General features: G+C 41.9%; 1 protein-coding gene across 1 annotated transcript in view; it reads left to right on the top strand.

Moving 5' to 3' along the window:
- The window catches only part of LRP1 (LDL receptor related protein 1), a 379537-nt gene that overhangs the window by 198845 nt on the left and 162237 nt on the right, over positions 1-18455 (top strand). Inside the window, exons 12-18 of the mRNA XM_077297715.1 lie at positions 1846-2026; positions 3159-3381; positions 3555-3744; positions 7892-8017; positions 10463-10603; positions 16357-16482; positions 16603-16719. Coding sequence (XP_077153830.1) covers positions 1846-2026; positions 3159-3381; positions 3555-3744; positions 7892-8017; positions 10463-10603; positions 16357-16482; positions 16603-16719 — 1104 coding nt within the window. The remainder of the gene's footprint in view (positions 1-1845; positions 2027-3158; positions 3382-3554; positions 3745-7891; positions 8018-10462; positions 10604-16356; positions 16483-16602; positions 16720-18455) is intronic.

Raw genomic sequence — 18455 nt, forward strand, 5'->3', positions numbered from 1 at the left:
TAACATTCTGCCCCCTTACAATGCAATGAATGAGGCCAAGTCTATTTTTTGAGTTTTCCACTTGAATTTGCCTGATTAGGGCTTTCCGTATGAGTAGTCTTCATTAGGCATTGTCGAGTTTCAAGTCCGATTCCTGCAAAGAAATTAAAAACTGTCCCACTTTCACTGCCAAATGCTCCTCTCCCTCCGCCCAATTCCCGGAGGCCTCTGCATTCTTCTCTGCCTGTGACATGAGCTGTCCGGCCTGGTAGGCTCCAGCTAATTAACTAGGTGTGATGACCCATGGACTCTCTGACATTGCCGCTGTCACTTTCTCCTCTTTTTGTAAGAGCCTGGAAAATAACCGATATTACTGCTCCATCTTTAGTCAGCAGAGTTGTAATTTTCTTGATTCATGAGCGGTAATGGAATTGTTTTAGCGTTGGCCCATAGTCCGTGAAATGGATTTTGTATGTAGAGGTCAAATTTACCATCCTAGATATTTCTAGAGCATGTCTTCAATATATTGAGTTGTGTTTTGTGGGTTTGTGGATTTATAATCTATTGTTTGTCCTTCCCAGTGTTTTGCGGGATTGATGGTTTACTCACACATTGCGCTATATCATGTGTTTTGCTTCTTTCTTTAGTCATCTATGAATTTGTTCATTGTTTGGGTATTTGTCTGTGGCATGTGTTAATTTTTCTTGATTAGAGGCCGGAGATAATTGTTGCGTGCGTGGCTCCTCCAGGGGACAGCTCATTTGTTATGGGTCATCCCTATTATTGCACGGAGCTGTTGTTGGGCTGTGTTGCCCTTTGTACATCGAAGCTGGAGAAATTCTACTCTGACTCTAAGTGCTATAAGATGCCACTTTATGGTAGTATGGCAGAAAATTGCTAAGTTACTTTAAATCCATCGTCCTGATGAAAATTGCAAAGGAAGAAGATAAATGAAAGTCTCAAGTTAAAGGAGCTCTGTCTTCAGGATTTCACCCCCAAACTATTTATATTACAGCACTTTCAAAGACAAGTCCAGCAATACCGGTGTTTCAGTTGATATAAAAATTATTGATCTGAAGCCTCTGGCACTCCAGCTCTATTCCCTGCCCAGCACCGCCTCCTTCTTGTCAGACTGCTGATTTGCCTGAAGTCACACAACACTGTTGGTCAAGCAGGAGGCAGAGGCGGTGGGAATAGAGCTGGAGTGACAGAGGCTTCAGATCTACAAATAGCTCTTTATCCTCATTTGCATATCAACTCACAGACTAAATTTCTCACTAACAGAGGATTGGACTGGCCATGTAAAGGTACTGCTGGGCTTTTCTTTCAAATAGCTACATATTTTGGGGGTAAAATCCTTCTGGCAGATTTAATTTAAAGATTACCATAGATCTATGGGTCATTATATGATATGATTTAAAGAAAAAAAAAAGTGAAAGCAAAACGTCTTGCTTATCCTGCCGATTCTCTGTAAATCGGCTATATATTGCTGTACATTGTGTTGGTATTCCACTTGGCTATATGCAGGTACAACATTGAGTTCTCTCTGTGTACAATGTTTGTTATTTACTGCTTTACATTTTTTTTCATTTAGATTTATGATTTGTGTTCTTGTATTTCCTACATATAATTTAACTCTAATTATATAATCGGTTTCCGCCAATGCTTTAGATACAAGTTTCTGATATAAGTGCGAGTTGCACACACGCCGGTGTATGTAGCTGCTGCCTCTCCTGTATGGAGGAATAGCTGTAGAACTCATTTGTATAGTACATTTTAGCGTTTTTTTTTGTTTTTTTTTACCCAGAAGTAATGAATTGGATGTATTTTTTTAAATATTGTTTTGAATGTGTTCACATTTTAAAGGGATCCACAACGTAGAAGGTATTGCTGTAGATTGGATGGGAAACAATCTGTACTGGACAGATGATGGACCAAAGAAAACCATAAGTGTGGCTCGCTTGGAGAAGGCATCTCAAACCAGGAAAACTTTAGTAGAGGGCAAGATGACCCATCCTAGAGCCATCGTGGTGGATCCACTGAATGGGTAAGCTGTCAATCATTTTTTTTAATAATAATATTACAGTATGGGAGGTTCCATTGTGTTCCTCTGACAATACAGAGCGTATTTTGGGGGGAGATTTCTACTAACTTTCCTAGATAGTATGGAAGAATGCCATAGAGAAGCAGCTCAACTACAGATGTGATCCAAGCATTAAGTGAACATTTACCGTACTTGCTTCCTCAAGGTTTTATTAACTTGAATATACCATGTAGCATTGTCCTTATTCAGACTAATGAAGTAGAGAGGCGCTTATAAGGAAAAGGGATTTTTTAACCACATTCATAGATGCTTAATAAGCCGTCCAGCTGTGCTGCATTAGTCATGTTATTATTAATGTTAACTATTATTTAATGTTAATTAATAGTTATGTTATTATAAGTAAAGTCTTATTGCGTGCACTTAAGTGGTTCTCTGATCCTGAAATAAAGACCTATAAAGATTTTTTTTTTGTTGTTTTATTTCTATACTCCTTGTCCATACCTACACGTCAGTGCATCTATCCTTCCTTCTTAGGTGTCTCCATCTTTGTTCTCCTGCTTCTCTTCTAGTGTAGGCTCCCACCCTACCACTTCTGCACAGCACAGCTGTGCACCCATCCCGGTTTAGTACATATGACAGTGCAGAGCGCAGCAGTGGAGATGGCTATACATAAATTGCTGTGCTCTGCACAGTCCATAGTGTATTAGACTGACTGAGCTCTTGTCAATCACTACCTATGCAGAGCGCAGCAGCAAAGGCTTAGGTAGGTAGCGATTGATAAGAACTCAGTCAGGTAGCAAAGTGAATGAGAGGAGGATCAGCTTGAGACTGATCTGACATTGCAAGCAGCCTCCATATAAAACAAGCACTCTCATACTAATCGGCATGTGACCGGATCCTGCTGAATCTGGAGGGTGCGTGGCATCTCAACAACATTGCCTGGAAAATCCTTTTTGGTCTGGAGTGCATTTCTTTCATTTTTGGCATCTTAAGTGATGTTGGTCTTCTGGCAGTAAGGTCGGGCCACAGCACAGAGCTTTTTAAAGAGTCCCAATCCTTGAACCAATGTGGCCATAGGATATTGTTTTCTTAGATCATTTGTGGATCCAGTGTTCATTAAATCTATGTTTTTAAGGTGGATGTACTGGACTGATTGGGAAGAAGATCCTAAAGACAGCAAACGTGGAAAGATCGAAAGAGCTTGGATGGATGGCTCTAACCGCAACGTCTTTGTCACATCTAAGGCTGTTCTCTGGCCTAATGGACTGAGCATTGACATTCCAAGAAAAATTCTGTACTGGGTAGATGCCTTCTATGACCGTATCGAAATGGTATACCTTAATGGTACTAGTCGCAAGGTAAGAATTGTCTTCTTAAACTCCTGATGGCAAAAGCTATTAACTCCTTACCTGAGTCTCTTTGTTACTTATGTTGGAGAGAATTGTGCCATCATAATTTATTTGACCATCACTTTTCTTTTACTCTGTTCTGAATTGGAGATGGAGGTTTATATTTTTTTCCCCCCTTTTAGGCAGTATATGAAGGTACAGAGTTGAATCACGCTTTTGGGCTCTGCCACTATGGTAACTACCTCTTCTGGACTGAATACAGGAGTGGTAGCATTTACCGCTTAGATCAAGTCACAAAAACAGTCACTCTACTGAGAAATGAGAGACCACCAATCTTTGAAATCCGAATGTATGACGCTCAGCAGCAGCAAGGTGAATATATGCTAACTCTTGGAAAATCAAAGGCAAATTGATGTCTGTATTATTTGTTTTACTGTAAATTGTGTATAGGACTACTCAGAGTAACCTGTGTATTCAGAAACAGTTCGTTAGACTTAAAGCGGTTATCCAGGACTGTTATTGTTTTCTTTTACTCTGATGGCACAGAGTGGTTACATACTGCTCCTGCTGGAGATTCAGCTTCTTCCGCTGACGTCATGTCAACAGAGCAGCGGCTTCTCGTCCCCTCCGTTCTGTTTACGGGGCGTGAGGGTCGAAATCATGGTAATTGACATCCTGCGAACCCCACCCTCCCCCGCTGCCTGTCTGTGGCTATCAATCCATATTGTGTCAGCAGTCACAAACTGTCAACAGAACAACCTGGAATAAGAGGAGCTACTCTGTTGATGTGGAGCAGCTGAATCGCCGGCAGTGACCTCTCTGAGCTGGCGCCACGTACAATAGGCATATAATTTAGAACACAATTCATAAAGCACGCAGTATATAATCAAGCTGAGAATATATCCAAATACATTATGGTATTCTCCCTCTAGTACAAAATGAACAATTGATCTAGAAGGTGGAGTACTCCTAAACATATGAAGGAAAACCAGAAATTGGAGTAACTGTATACCACCAAAGAACAAAAGTAGGAAATAAAATGTATCATTTTACTGAGAAAACATAACAAAAACAACATATACATAATCTGATAAAATATCGCGTCAAAGTTTATATAATGGAAAAAAATGGAAGACATGCAAGGAAGTGGCACAAATGTAGCGAGAAACGGCACAATCAACAAGTGGTAGTGAGAAATGGCACAGTCAACAAGTGTAATGAGAATCTGCACAATCAACAAGTGTAGTCAGAAACGGCATAATCAACAAGTGTAGTGAGAAACGGTACAATCAACAAGTGTAGTGAGAAATGGCACAATCAACAAGTGTAGTGAGAAACGGCACAATCAACAGGTGGTAGTGAGAAACGGCACAATCAACAAGTGTAGTGAGAAACGGCACAATCAACAGGTGGTAGTGAGAAACGGCACAATCAACAGGTGGTAGTGAGAAACGGCACAATCAACAAGTGTAGTGAGAAACAGCACAATCAACAGGTGGTAGTGAGAAACGGCACAATCAACAAGTCTAGTGAGAAAAGGCACAATCAACAAGTGTAGTGACAAACAGCGCAATCAACAAGTGTAGTGAGAAACGGCATAATCAACAAGTGTAGTGAGAAACGGCACAATCAACAAGTGTAGTGAGAAACGGCATAATCAACGAGTGTAGTAAGAAACGGCACAATCACCAAGTGTAGTGAGAAACGGCACAATCAACAAGTGGTAGTGAGAAATGGCGCAATCAACAAGTGTAGTGAGAAATGGTACAATCAACAAATGTAGTTAGAAATGGCACAATCAACAAGTGGTAGTGAGAAACGGCGCGATCAACAAGTGTAGTGAGAAGCGGCACAATCAACAGGTGGTAGTGAGAAATGGCACAATCACAATCTCGTCCCCTCCGCTCTGTTTATGGGGCGTGAGGGTCGAAATCATGCTGATTGACATCCTGCGAACCCCACCCTCCCCCGCTGCCTGTCTGTGGCTATCAATCCATATGGCGTCAGCAGTCACAAACTGTCAACAGAACAACCTGGAAAAAGAGGAGCTACTCTGTTGATGTGGAGCAGCTGAATAGCTGGCAGTGACCTCTCTGAGTTGTCGCCACGTACAATAGGTATATCATTTAGAACACAATTCATAAAGCACGCAGTATATAATCAAGCTGAGAATATATCCAAATACATTATGGTATTCTCCCTCTAGTACAAAATGAACAATTGATCTAGAAGGTGGAGTACTCCTAAACATATGAAGGAAAACCAGAAATTGGAGTAACTGTATACCACCAAAGAACAAAAGTAGGAAATAAAATGTATCATTTTACTGAGAAAACATAACAAAAACAACATATACATAACAACTTGTCAAATATCGCATCAAAGTTTATACAATGGAAGAAAATGGAAGACACGCAAGAAAGTGGCACAATCAACAAGTGTAGTGACAAACTTCACAATCAGCAAATGTAGCGAGAAACGGCACAATCAACAAGTGGTAGTGAGAAATGGCACAGTCAACAAGTGTAGTGAGAAATGGCACAATCAACAAGTGTAGTGAGAAAGGCATAATCAACAAGTGTAGTGAGAAATGGCACAATCAGCAAATGTAGCGAGAAACGGCACAATCAACAAGTGTAGTGAGAAACGGCACAATCAGCAAATGTAGCGAGAAACGGCACAATCAACAAGTGGTAGTGAGAAATGGCACAGTCAACAAGTGTAGTGAGAAACGGCACAATCAACCAGTGGTAGTGAGAAATGGCACAGTCAACAAGTGTAGTGAGAAACGGCACAATCAACAAGTGTAGTGAGAAAGGCATAATCAACAAGTGTAGTGAGAAATGGCACAATCAGCAAATGTAGCGAGAAACGGCACAATCAACAAGTGGTAGTGAGAAATGGCGCAATCAACAAGTGTAGTGAGAAACGGCGCAATCAGCAAGTGTAGTGAGAAACGGCACAATGACGCCAAAGGAAGGCATATAGGATCATCAGACATCTAATACCAGTAAAAGTTCCCTGTCAGAGTTTCTCTTTGAGAAAGCAAAAACGCAAAATGTGCATCAGGGGTTGCAAGGAGCGCACCTGTTTGGACACTAGCATGGGTAAGCACTAGTTGGCTTGTACTTGAAGCTTGCTTTGCACTCTCTGGAAGGGGACTTTCACTGGTATCACATCTCTGATGATCCTGTATACCTTCCTTTGGTTTCATAGTGCTTTTTCTCACTACACTTGTTGATTGTGCCGCTTCCTTGCATGTCTTCTATTTTCTTCCATTGTATAAACCTCGATGCTACTTGCTATATTTGGCAAATTATGTATATGTTGTTTTCATTATGTCTTCTCAATAAAATTATAATTTTATTTCCTACATTTCTTCTTTGGTGGAATACCGTTACTCCAATTTCTGGTGTTCCTTAACAGGCATATGATTACCTCTGTTAGCCACTACATGCCTGTCAGTTATTAGACACATAGTAAAAAAAGGTCCTGGGCAACCCCTTTAACGGTAGCCTTCAGTATTGCCCCAAGTGTGGAGGATTCATCAGACTGGGCCCTGCTTACAATGAAAGCGTTGTGCAGTGGGGAGAGAATGGCACTTTGTCATAGTCTCTAAGCCCCTGCATTGTTCTTAAGCTGTCTGGGTTGGAGTGTTGCCCCTACGCCTTTTGTTAAGTGTTTTGTACATTTACTAAGACAAACATATGCTGTTTTTATCTGGATCCCTGTTTTTGCATTCTTTGAAATCAGTTGGGTGCTTTCATTCTTTAACCATGAACTTCTTGAGTTTGAAAAGACCTTAATTTGGATCACATTCTGTTATATTATTTTTGCTTATTTTTCACCTAAAAGCAGCGCTCAGCAGTTTTTAACTCAAATAGTTTATATTCTTTCAATTTCAGAAACTTTCTCCCCAAGAAAGAATAGATGAAAAGCTTCTTCAAAGGAAATATCCATGAATAGTTCTTCTTAGGTCTGGCTCACACTAGTGTATAACTGGGATGAGTGCTATCTGGTGTTTTATCGGACAGCACTCGGCCCAGTGTTCCCTTATGGGGCAGTGCTGATCTGTGATAAATTTCTCATGCCGATTCGGATTGCACTCGCCCATACAAGTCTATGGGTGCATGTGAAACATCGGACTGCACTCAGATGTCGATGTACGCTCACAGAGACCATGGAGAAGATGGAGAAATTAAGTTCGTCCGAGAATCGGAGCACATTCAGATGACACTTGGATCAATCTCTGACGCAGTTTGGGCCGAGCGTCATTTAGCAGAATCGGCCCGATTCTCACGCATGAGGGAACATACACCAGTGTGAACGTATCCTTAAGCTTAGTAGTTTTCACTTATAGTAGCCATTCTTATTTCAAATCAGAGAAGCGAAAAATCTTTATTGTAGTGAAGCCACTTTTTGACTATTTTTCTAATTTTTCATTTATCTCCAAGGATTTTTTAGTTTTGTAGTATTACCACATTGCTAAAAGTTTTTCTTTTATTCTTTTTTTTTTCAGTGGGCTCCAATGCTTGCCGTGTAAATAATGGTGGATGCAGTAGCCTTTGCTTGGCAGTGCCAGGGAGCAGACAGTGTGCGTGTGCTGAAGACCAGATTCTGGATGATGACAATGTCACCTGTAAAGGTAAAGCTTTGTCTTATTCCTATAAGTATATACAGTATATTATAGAGGTAAGATGCCAATAAGGATGTTTTCTACGTAAAAGCCAGAGTGGAGACTTAGGCTGCTTTCACACTAGCGTCGGTACGGGGCCATCGCGCTGCGTCGGCCCGACATACCGACACATACTGTGAAAAAAATGCCCGACGTGGGCAGCGGAAGCAGTCTTAGGATGCTTCCGCTGCCCCATTGCAAGGTCCGGGGAGGAAAGTGCGGAGTTTTGGCCGCGAATGTGCGGTCAAAAATAGCGGACTAGACGCACAAAAAAAGTTACATGTAACGTTTTTTGTGGCGGCGGTCCGCCAAAACACGACGCAACCGTCGCACGACGGTTGCGACGTGTGGCAATACGTCGCAATGCGTCGGTAATGTTAGTCTATGGGGAAAAAACGCGTCCTGCAGACAACTTTGCAGGATGCGTTTTTTCTCCTAAACGACGCATTGCGACGTGCAGCCAAAAACGCTAGTGTGAAAGTAGCCTTAATGCCGCCATACACATTAGGTAGCTGTTGGCTGAGCAGTTGTTCGGCGGATAGTTATCTCCCCTGAGCAGTAGCTGCCAGACACCTCTGAAAAGAAAAAGATCAGGCATTGAAATCCCAACTGCCTATTTCTTCTCTTCTCCAACATCATCTGTCGGGGGAGAGTTCGGAAGCACATCAGAAAGTCTGCTGCTCCTACTGAAATCATAGGGGTTGGCCTAATTTTGATTAATGTATGTATATGGGGTCCTTAAAGGGTTTTCCTCCTTATCATAAATGGATAAAATTCCATTTTTGCCATTTAAACCCTATTAGAATTGCTTAGAAATCATTCCCTTGTACTCTGCAGTCTAAAAAATTAAATAAATAAATAAAAATAAAAAAGGAAAAAAACCAAGCAACCGCAAAATTAATTAAAACCTCAAATTTTTTTTTTTAGATTAAATCATGAAAAGTAAAGTTTAAAAAACATATTATTACAACGGTCAACGCGTTTCGAGCTGTACTAGTGCTGCTCTTTCTACTAATATGTATTTGTATATTTGTGTATTTGTTTCCATCCATTTCTGGGTGCTTCTTGAAGTATGTTAGGAGTCATCGTCCTGCTACAAGACCCATGACCTAAGACAAACCCAGCTTTCTGACCCCGGTCAATACATTGTGACCCAAAATGGTTTGGTAATTTTCAGATTTCATAATGCATTGCACACAGCCAAGGCACCCAGTGCCAGAGGCATCAACACATCTTTGAACTGCCAACATATTTGACTGTAGGAACTGTGTTCTTTTGTTTCTAGGCCTTATTTTGGTGTCAGAAAACAGTAGAATGAAGTGCTTTACCAAAAAAACATTATCTTGGTTTCATCTGCCCACAAAATGCTTTCCCAGGAGGATTTTGGCTAACTCACGTACTCATTGTAGTCTTGCTTTTTTATGTCTCTGTGTCAGCAGAGGGGTCCTCCTGGGTCTCCTGCCATAGCATTTAATTTAATTCAATTGTCGACGGATAGTTCGCACTAACACTGATGCACCCTGAGCCTGAATTTCTTTGGTACTTGATTGGGGCTGCTTATCCACTATCCGGACTATCCTGTGTTGCAACCTTTCATCAATTTTTCTCTGCCGTCCACGTCCAGGGAAATTAGCTACAGTGCCATGGGTTGTAAATTTCTTGATTATGTTACACACATTGGACAAATGAATATCAGGATCCCTGGAGAAAAACTTGTAACCTTGAGATTGTTGATATTTTTCAACAATTTTGGTTCTCAAGTCCTCAGATAGCTTTCTCCCCCTCTTTCTCTTCTTGCTTAGTGTGGCATACACAGACACACCATACAAATTTTCAGTGAACTTCTCCCCTTTTTATCTGGTTTCACATATGTGATTTTCATATTGCCCACACCTGTTACTTGCTGCGGGTGAATTTGAATTTTTACACACACACACACACACACACACACACACACACACACACACACACACACACACACACACACACACACACACATATATTATCAAAGTATTTTCTTTTTTTCTTTATATATATACCCTTACTGTTATCTAAACATTTTTCATTATTGCTATTATGATTGTTATTGTTTAGTTTTTCTGTCCAAAAATTCAATAGTTTATTTTTCAATCAATATGGTGCATGATCTGTCTTAGAGTCTCATTCATAGACCGAGAATGTTCAAGCTGAGTGTCAGGTTCATACAATATCATTAGTTGTAAGTGGCCTCGTCCTTGGCTGCAGATGTGATCCTGGATAGGTACACTCAGCATTTTAATTCATCCCCTAAACATTCACAATAAAGTATTATTGCTTCTCCTATTTTAATTAGTTTTTTCTTAATTGGATTCCTCTTTCAGTAGCATGCTGTGTGTTTCATATGCCTATGTTATATTCTTTTTTTTCTTTTTCAAGCCAACCCATCATATATCCCTCCTCCCCAATGTCAGCCTGGCGAGTTTGCCTGCAAGAACAGCCGCTGTATCCAGGAACGTTGGAAGTGTGATGGAGACAATGACTGCCTGGATAACAGCGATGAAGCTCCTGATCTGTGCCGTAAGTTTAGCTATTTTACCACGTACGCGACATGACAATACTGTTAGTTTCATAACTTCTTTTGCAATTCCTCTGTTATTGTTTCTGGAAATGTATTAATGAATTGGCAACTGGGCGTTGCCACTTCCTCTTGTCAATGAAGTGTCTTTCCTGCCTGATTCTGTCCCTTTGATTGGAATATGTGTAGGGACACATCTAACACCCAGATGGAACGTCACGTTTCTAGGGGAAAGAACAAAGGAATGTTGCAGAATTGGTATTTCATGGAGAATACATGTATTTATTAAGACAGTCATGCAATGGGTGGTGACCTATTCTCTTTACCAGCGAAATAATACTATATTGAATGAAAAAGGGGAAGATAGGGTACAGGTGCTTCTCACAAAATTAGAATATCATCAAAAAGTTCATTTATTTCAGTTCTTCAGTACAAAAAGTGAATCTCATATATTATATAGAGTCAATACAAACAGACTGATCTATTTCACGTGTTTATTTCTGTTAAAGGGAACCTGTCACCCCCAAAATCGATGGTGAGGTAAGCTCACCGTCATCAGGGGCTTATCTAGAGCATTCTGTAATTCTGTAGATAAGCCCCCTATGTATCCTGAAAGATGAGAAGAGGTTAGATTATACTCGCCCAGGGGCGGTCCCGCTGCTGGTCTGGTCTGATGGGTGTCTCAGGTCCGCTCCGGCGCCTCCTATCTTCATTCCATGACATCCTCTTCTGGTCTTCACACTGCGGCTCCGGCGCAGGCGTACTTTGCCTGCCCTGTTGAGGTCAAAGCAAAGTACTGCAGTGCGCAGGCGCCGGACCTTTCTGACCTTTCCGGCGCCTGCGCACTGCAGTACTTTGCTCTGCCCTCAACAGGGCAGACAAAGTACGCCTGCGCCGGAGCCGCGGCGTGAAGACCAGAAAAGGACATCATGGAATGAAGATAGGAGGCGCCGGAGCGGACCTGAGACATCCATCGGAGCGGGACCGCCCCTGGGTGAGTATAATCTAACCTCTTTTTCTCCTCTTTCAGGTAACATCGGGGGCTTATCTACAGCATTACAGAATGCTGTAGATAAGCTCCTGATGACGGTGAGCTTACCTCACCATCGATTTTGGGGGTGACAGGTTCCCTTTAATGTTGATGATTATGGCTTGCAGCCAATGAAAACCCAAAAGTCATTATCTCAGTAAATTAGAATACTTTATAACATCAGCTTGAAAAATTATTTTAAAATCCGAAATGTTGGCCTACTGAAATCTATGTTCAGTAAATGCACTCAATACTTGGTTGGGGCTCCTTTTACATCAATTACTGCATCAATGCGGCGTGGAATGGAGGCGATCAGCCTGTGGCACTGCTGAGGTGTTATGGAAGCCCAGGTTGCTTTGATAGCAGCCTTCAGCTCGTCTGCATTGTTGGGTCTGGTGTCTTTCATCTTCCTTTTGACAATATCCCATAGATTCTCTATGTGGTTAAGGTCAGCCGAGTTTTCTGGCCAATCAAGCACAGTGATAGTGTTGTTTTTAAACCAGGTATTGATACTTTTAGCAGTGTGGACAGGGGCCAAGTCCTGCTGGAGAATGAAATTTTCATCTCCAAAATGCTTGTCAGCAGAGGGAAGCATGAAGTGCTCTAAAATTTCTTGGTAGACGGCTGTACTGACTTTGGTCTTGATAAAACATAGTGGACCTACAACAGCAGACGACATGGCTCCCCAAACCATCAATGATTGTGGAGACTTCACAGGATTGTGGCCTCTCCACTCTTCCCCCAGACTCTGGGACCTTGATTTCCAAATGAAATGCAAAATTTACTTTCATCTGAAAACAACACCTTGGACCACTGAGCAACAGTCCAGTTCTTTTTTTCCTTGGCCTAGGTAAGACTCTTCTGACGTTGTCTATTGGCCATGAGTGGCTTGACACTATGAATGCGACACTTGTAGCCCATGTCCTGGATATGTCTGTACATGGTGGCTCTTGAAGCAATGACTCCAGCAGCAGTTCACTCCTTGTAAATCTCCCCAAAATTTCTGAATGTCCTTTTCTTAAAGGGAACCTGTCACCACGTTTTTGGAAGATGGGATAAAAATAGCGTTAAATAGGGGCAGAGGTGGGCATTACATTAGTGTGTTTGTTATGCGTTTATTACCCACCTAAGTTGCCGAAATACCTTTGCAAAGTCTCCGTTTTCGCCTGTCAATCAGGCTGGTCTGGTCAAAAGGGCGTCTTGTCTTCCCCCAGATTTTGCGTAGTTTTCCGTTGGTGGCGTAGTGGTGTGCGCATGCCCAAAGTCCTGAATCCTCTGCCAGGGGATTTAAAAGAGCGCGCTGTTCGTTTTCATTGGTGATCGGTGGGCGCGGCCATCTTCCTTTGGCCGCGCGTGCGCAGAAGCGGCGCTCTGCTGGCCGCGGCTTCAGGAAAATGGCCGCGGGATGCCGCGCGTGCGCAGATGGATATCGCGGCGGCCATTTTCCTGAAGCCGCGGCCAGCAGAGCGCCGCTTCTGCGCACGCGCGGCCAAAGGAAGATGGCCGCGCCCACCGATCACCAATGAAAACGAACAGCGCGCTCTTTTAAATCCCCTGGCAGAGGATTCGGGACCTTGGGCATGCGCACACCACTACGCCACCAACGGAAAACTACGCAAAATCTGGGGGAAGACAACGCCCTTTTGACCAGACCAGCCTGATTGACAGGCGAAAACGGAGACTTTGCAAAGGTATTTCGGCAACTTAGGTGGGTAATAAACGCATAACAAACACACTAATGTAACGCCCACCTCTGCCCCTATTTAACGCTATTTTTATCCCATCTTCCAAAAACGTGGTGACAGGTTCCCTTTAACAATCCTTTAAAGGCTGCGGTTATCCCGGTTGCTTGATCACCTTTTACTACTACACTTTTTCCTTCCACTCAACTTTCCATTAATATGCTTGGATACAGCACTCTGTGAACAGCCAGCTTCTTTAACAATGACCTTTTGTGGCTTACCATCCTTGTAGAGTGTGTCAATGACTGCCTTCCTGACATCTGTCAAGTCAGTAGTCTTCCCCATGATTGTGGAGCCTACTGAAACAGACTAAGGGACCTTTTCAAATGCTTAGGAAGCCTTTGCAGGTGTTTTTTGTTAATCTAAATTACTGAGATAATGGCTTTTGGGTTTTCATTGTTGTAAGCCGTAATCATCAACATTAACAGAAATAAACACTTGAAATAGATCACTCTGTTTGTAATGACTCATATTATATAGAGTTTCACTTTTTGTATTGAAGAACTAAAATAAATTAACTGTTTCATGATATTCTAATTTTGTGAGAAGCACTTATATGTCTGTGCCCACCTTGTGAGCCATGCGAAAAATCTCTGCATAATTTTGTGTCCGGATCTCCCTGGTCGAGGCTCCGTGGCAGATGAAGTTCATCAGTAGAAGAGTTACAGTAGGTTCTGCCCAGCGTTGTGCTTTTTACCTGATGAAAACTTTGATTCGAAGTTAAAAATGCGTTAGTCTTAGCACTTTTAACTCCTTAAATTTTATTGGATGCTTTTCTCTTACTTTTTGTAACTAATAAATAAACCAATTTGAGAAAAGAATCAAGCTCTCTGAAGTCTGATAATAAAATCTGACAGCCGCTGATAGAACCTGACAGTTATACTACTGGAAGTCATCTATGAGGAGACATAGCAGGATTGCTGACTGGTAGTGATTATGGGGAACTTTTCCCATGGGAGGTAGTGATGGTCTTCTGTCAAATATAATGTATGTGTGTATATAGATAGATAGATAGATAGATAGATGTGTATATGTGTTGTGCTCCAGCACTGCTACTACCACATGCACCCAACAGATCCCAGTGTACTTTCATTGGTTCATTAGTGATGTGATGGATGGAGAACGTTGAGCTCTGCACCAGTTTGGGTTCAGGTATGGAGGACTGAAGGGGATTGGGTCAAATAAACAAAATATATCACCAAATATTAATGAAACCCCTTTTACATATTAATTACCACTGTTTACTACTTATGGAGTATTTAGTCTTTGGCTCATCACAACACTGCAGTTCTTTTGCACTGTGACATCTGGAATGTTATTGATATCCTGCATCGGAGAACGATTATTTGTAATTTTCTGTTTTAATGGGATTCTTGTCCCTTCCGGTGTAATTATCTGGCATTCTAGAGACGCGTGAGGTTCTTAATTGCCATTGCAGACGAAGATGACTTGGCAAAGGTTGTGCACCAAAGAGTGTTCACGTTGTAGTAATTAAATCTCGTACTCAGAAGATTAGTATCCTTTCTGCGTCATAGATATAATGAACTAATATAAATACGGTAGGTTGAAAATGATTTCCCAGTGTGCAGGAGCCATCACTTTAGTTTTTAGTTTACTTTCTTTCATCTTTGGTTTTCAGACAATGATGTTGCTCAGAGTTCCCCTCTAAGTTGCTACATACAGTATTTGTTACGTTCCTTATAGATCACAGATCGCTGTGCCCCTATGTGATCGGTTTGTTTTTAATGTGTTTGAGTGTTTAGTAAGGCTTCAAAAAATGGATAAAAGAAGCATTAATGGGGTTTATTCAGGACGCTTTATGTTAAACAGGTCTAAGAACTAACATTCGGATATTTCCTAATACCTGCCTGCTGTGCCCTGCACCAATTTCTGCTGGTTCAGCGTGGTCACAGGCCGCTCCTGCCGGCAATTCAGCATCTGCTGCTAATGTAACATCGACCGAGAAGCCTCTCCTCTTCCCCTCTGCTCTGTTGATGGGAATTGATTGCTTATGTCATGCTCATTGACAGCCGAATCCCTGAAGTTAGGCAGCGGGGAGCCAGCTGTCAGTCAGCATGACATCAGCAGTCACACCCCATCGACAGAGCAGCCCAGAAGAAGAAGAGCTGCTCTGTTGGTGTGGAGCAGCTAAATCACTGGCAGGAGCGGTCAGTGACTACTCTGAGCCTCTATTAGCAACTTCCTGTCTGTTAGTTTGTAAGCCCAAAGTGAAAATATATATTCCCTTTTAATTGCTTTACCTGCTGCTCTAATGTACGCTGCTTGGTTCACCAGTACATGGATGTGTGAGTGACCGCTGCAACCAATCACTGCTGTGCCCAGTGAGTGGCTGCATCGGTCATATGTTCCTGCAATGGAATGTGATTGCTGAAGTTGGGATCGTCAGGGTCCTCTCCATGCTTAAGTAGATGTAATAACAGTACTATACAATATGTAATGATTCTTCCGAATAACAATAATAATAATGTCCCTGGTGGTCTCTTTCAGCAGTAATGGCGCATATAGAGAGGAAGACGACCTCTTTAACCTTCATTACCTATGAATATGACAGTCATGGTAGTATATAGTGAAATAAGCTGTGGTTTTCCCAACCAGTTATGTAGCTGGTAATGTGCTGTGGGTTACTATTATTTACGTGACCACTGCAGTCAATCACTGGTGTCATGCTGTGCATGTCAGAATCACTACTGAATCCAGCGATTGGCTGCAGCAGTTACATGACTGATGTATGGCACGTCACCATATGCAGAACCAGATTAGCAGGAAAATTAAAAGGTATTTTGTTATGCTGTCATATTGCCTAAATTTTAAATCCAGAGAAATCCCTGTAAGAAAGTAATGATAAATCTGCTCCAATGTGATATATTAAACATGGTAAATATTGGCTCCGTATTCTGCTGGACATTGTACAGACCTCAGATATCTGAAGTATTTTCTCAAAAGCCATCTTGTTTTTATCAAGATCAACACACTTGTCCGTCTGATCGCTTTAAGTGCGAGAATAACCGCTGCATCCCCAACCGCTGGATCTGCGATGGCGACAATGACTGCGGCAATGGAGAAGATGAGTCGAACGCCACGTGCTCAGGTGACTATGTCTCATGAAGCACATTGTCTCCAGGCTTTCCTATTTTTTGTCTGTTGGTTCACTTGTCCCCAAACATTCCTCTCTGTGACCCCTCACCCCGAGCCTCCTTCTGCCTTACAGCCCGCACATGCCCTCCTAACCAGTTCTCCTGTGCTAGTGGTCGTTGTATCCCAACCTCTTGGACTTGTGACTTAGATGATGACTGTGGTGACCGTTCTGATGAATCCTCCACGTGTGGTGAGTGTTTACTTCTCTAAAAGCAAAGGTGAAAAATTACATTTTGAAATCAAGTGGAAATGATGTAGTAAAAGCGATCACAGCCCCATGCAGGCGAGAGCGTCCGTCTCCAGAGAATGAGCCATAACCCGTGAGCTCCGCACATCGCCTTTTATCTATATTGTTATGTATGCTTTTCAAAAATAGAATTTAAGACCTCGAAGAGGAAGCTGAAAGCTCAATCTGAAGTCAGACAAAAACAGAATCTGCATTTTTTTTCCTTGGGGAATATGTCATCAGGTTTTTTTTCTATTAAGCGGCATGATTTAGGGGCAGAGAGTCTGATTCCAATTATGTTTGTCTTACTTTACTGCATGCTATAATTTTGATATAATCACAGTTTTATCTGCCACAGAGCTTCCAGTTCTCTGAATCCTGAGCTCTGTATGACCCCGCCCCCACCACTGATTGGCAGATTTCTGCCTATGCACTGTGTACACAGAAAGCTGCCAATCAGATGTGGGGGCGGGGTCATACAGAGCTCATGAATATGGAGAACTACCTGGCATCAGGTTTACTAGTTGTCTGCTGATAAACAAATTATTTTATCAAAACTACAGTAAGCAGCTTATTAATGACGCATCGCTGGAATCAGGGTTTCTATCTCTGCATTATGTTGCTCTCAAGATTAGGTAGATAAAACCTGTTGGCAGATTCTCTTTAACTTATTTCCCATTGAGCTGATTTGGAAGCAAATTAATGGCCACATCAGGTCTTACGGAGGCTGACGCCTGATTTCCTATCACGTTCTGATATGTTGGAATAAGAAAGTAGCCGTTAATGATGGACAGGCCTCGCCCCTATTCTTCTATCTTGATGAGTTGATGCTGATTTTGCCTTTTTATTATATTTTTGTCGTCTTAATATAGTTATTGTATTGGATTCTGTTACCCTTTTATTCCCTAAACCTTTCCGTGTTGACACCTTCCCAGAATCACTGACTCGCTCCGTGTATATCCGAGAAGTCTACCAGTGCAGTTCCTCATTATTTACTATAGAAAATCAATGTTGCTCTGCAATTTGCTATCTTATCTGAGCTGCTAAAGAAGAATGAGAACATTGAAGGGTTTATCTGTATTCCTGAGTGCTGGGGATAATGTTGGGTTTGGGGCCATCATTCATTTTTATGGATGTGTTCTCTACGCGACAGCCACTCCCACCTTGTAGTAGAACACAGTGTCAGAGGATTCTTCATTAACTAGTGTTTGCTTTTCTCACATAGGTTTTAGTAGACCAAGGGTAGGCCCATGTTCCTTCTCATAGGGGTTCTCCATCTCCGCTCAATTTCACATCTGAAGGCGAGCGAGGCTGATGAAGTCACATTTAACGATACCTGCCTGTCACATACACATTTAGGATCTTGCATCTATCGTATTGTAGCTAGTTGGACAGACGGACGATACCTGCAAATGATGTATACGACCTGGCCGGTATCTGTAGACCTGACATTACTGGCCTCTCTCACTTCCATAAGCTTACTTGAGCCGAGCTTTACAACACCCTTGACCAAAATCGTTGCTTTTTGCTTACTAAACTTTTCTGTAAGACACAATAATTGGTTGATAACTAAAGGCGTTGTCTAGCTAAAACAAAAATAGTCCACTTCATATATCCTTTATGATAATTCTGAGGTAATAGATGGGACCCTATGTACAGTATGGTCATCCGTAGAGACCCTGTCCTTCCCTACATTACAC

The sequence above is a fragment of the Ranitomeya variabilis genome, chromosome 3 (assembly GCF_051348905.1).
Source record: "Ranitomeya variabilis isolate aRanVar5 chromosome 3, aRanVar5.hap1, whole genome shotgun sequence".
Taxonomy (NCBI): domain Eukaryota; kingdom Metazoa; phylum Chordata; class Amphibia; order Anura; family Dendrobatidae; genus Ranitomeya; species Ranitomeya variabilis.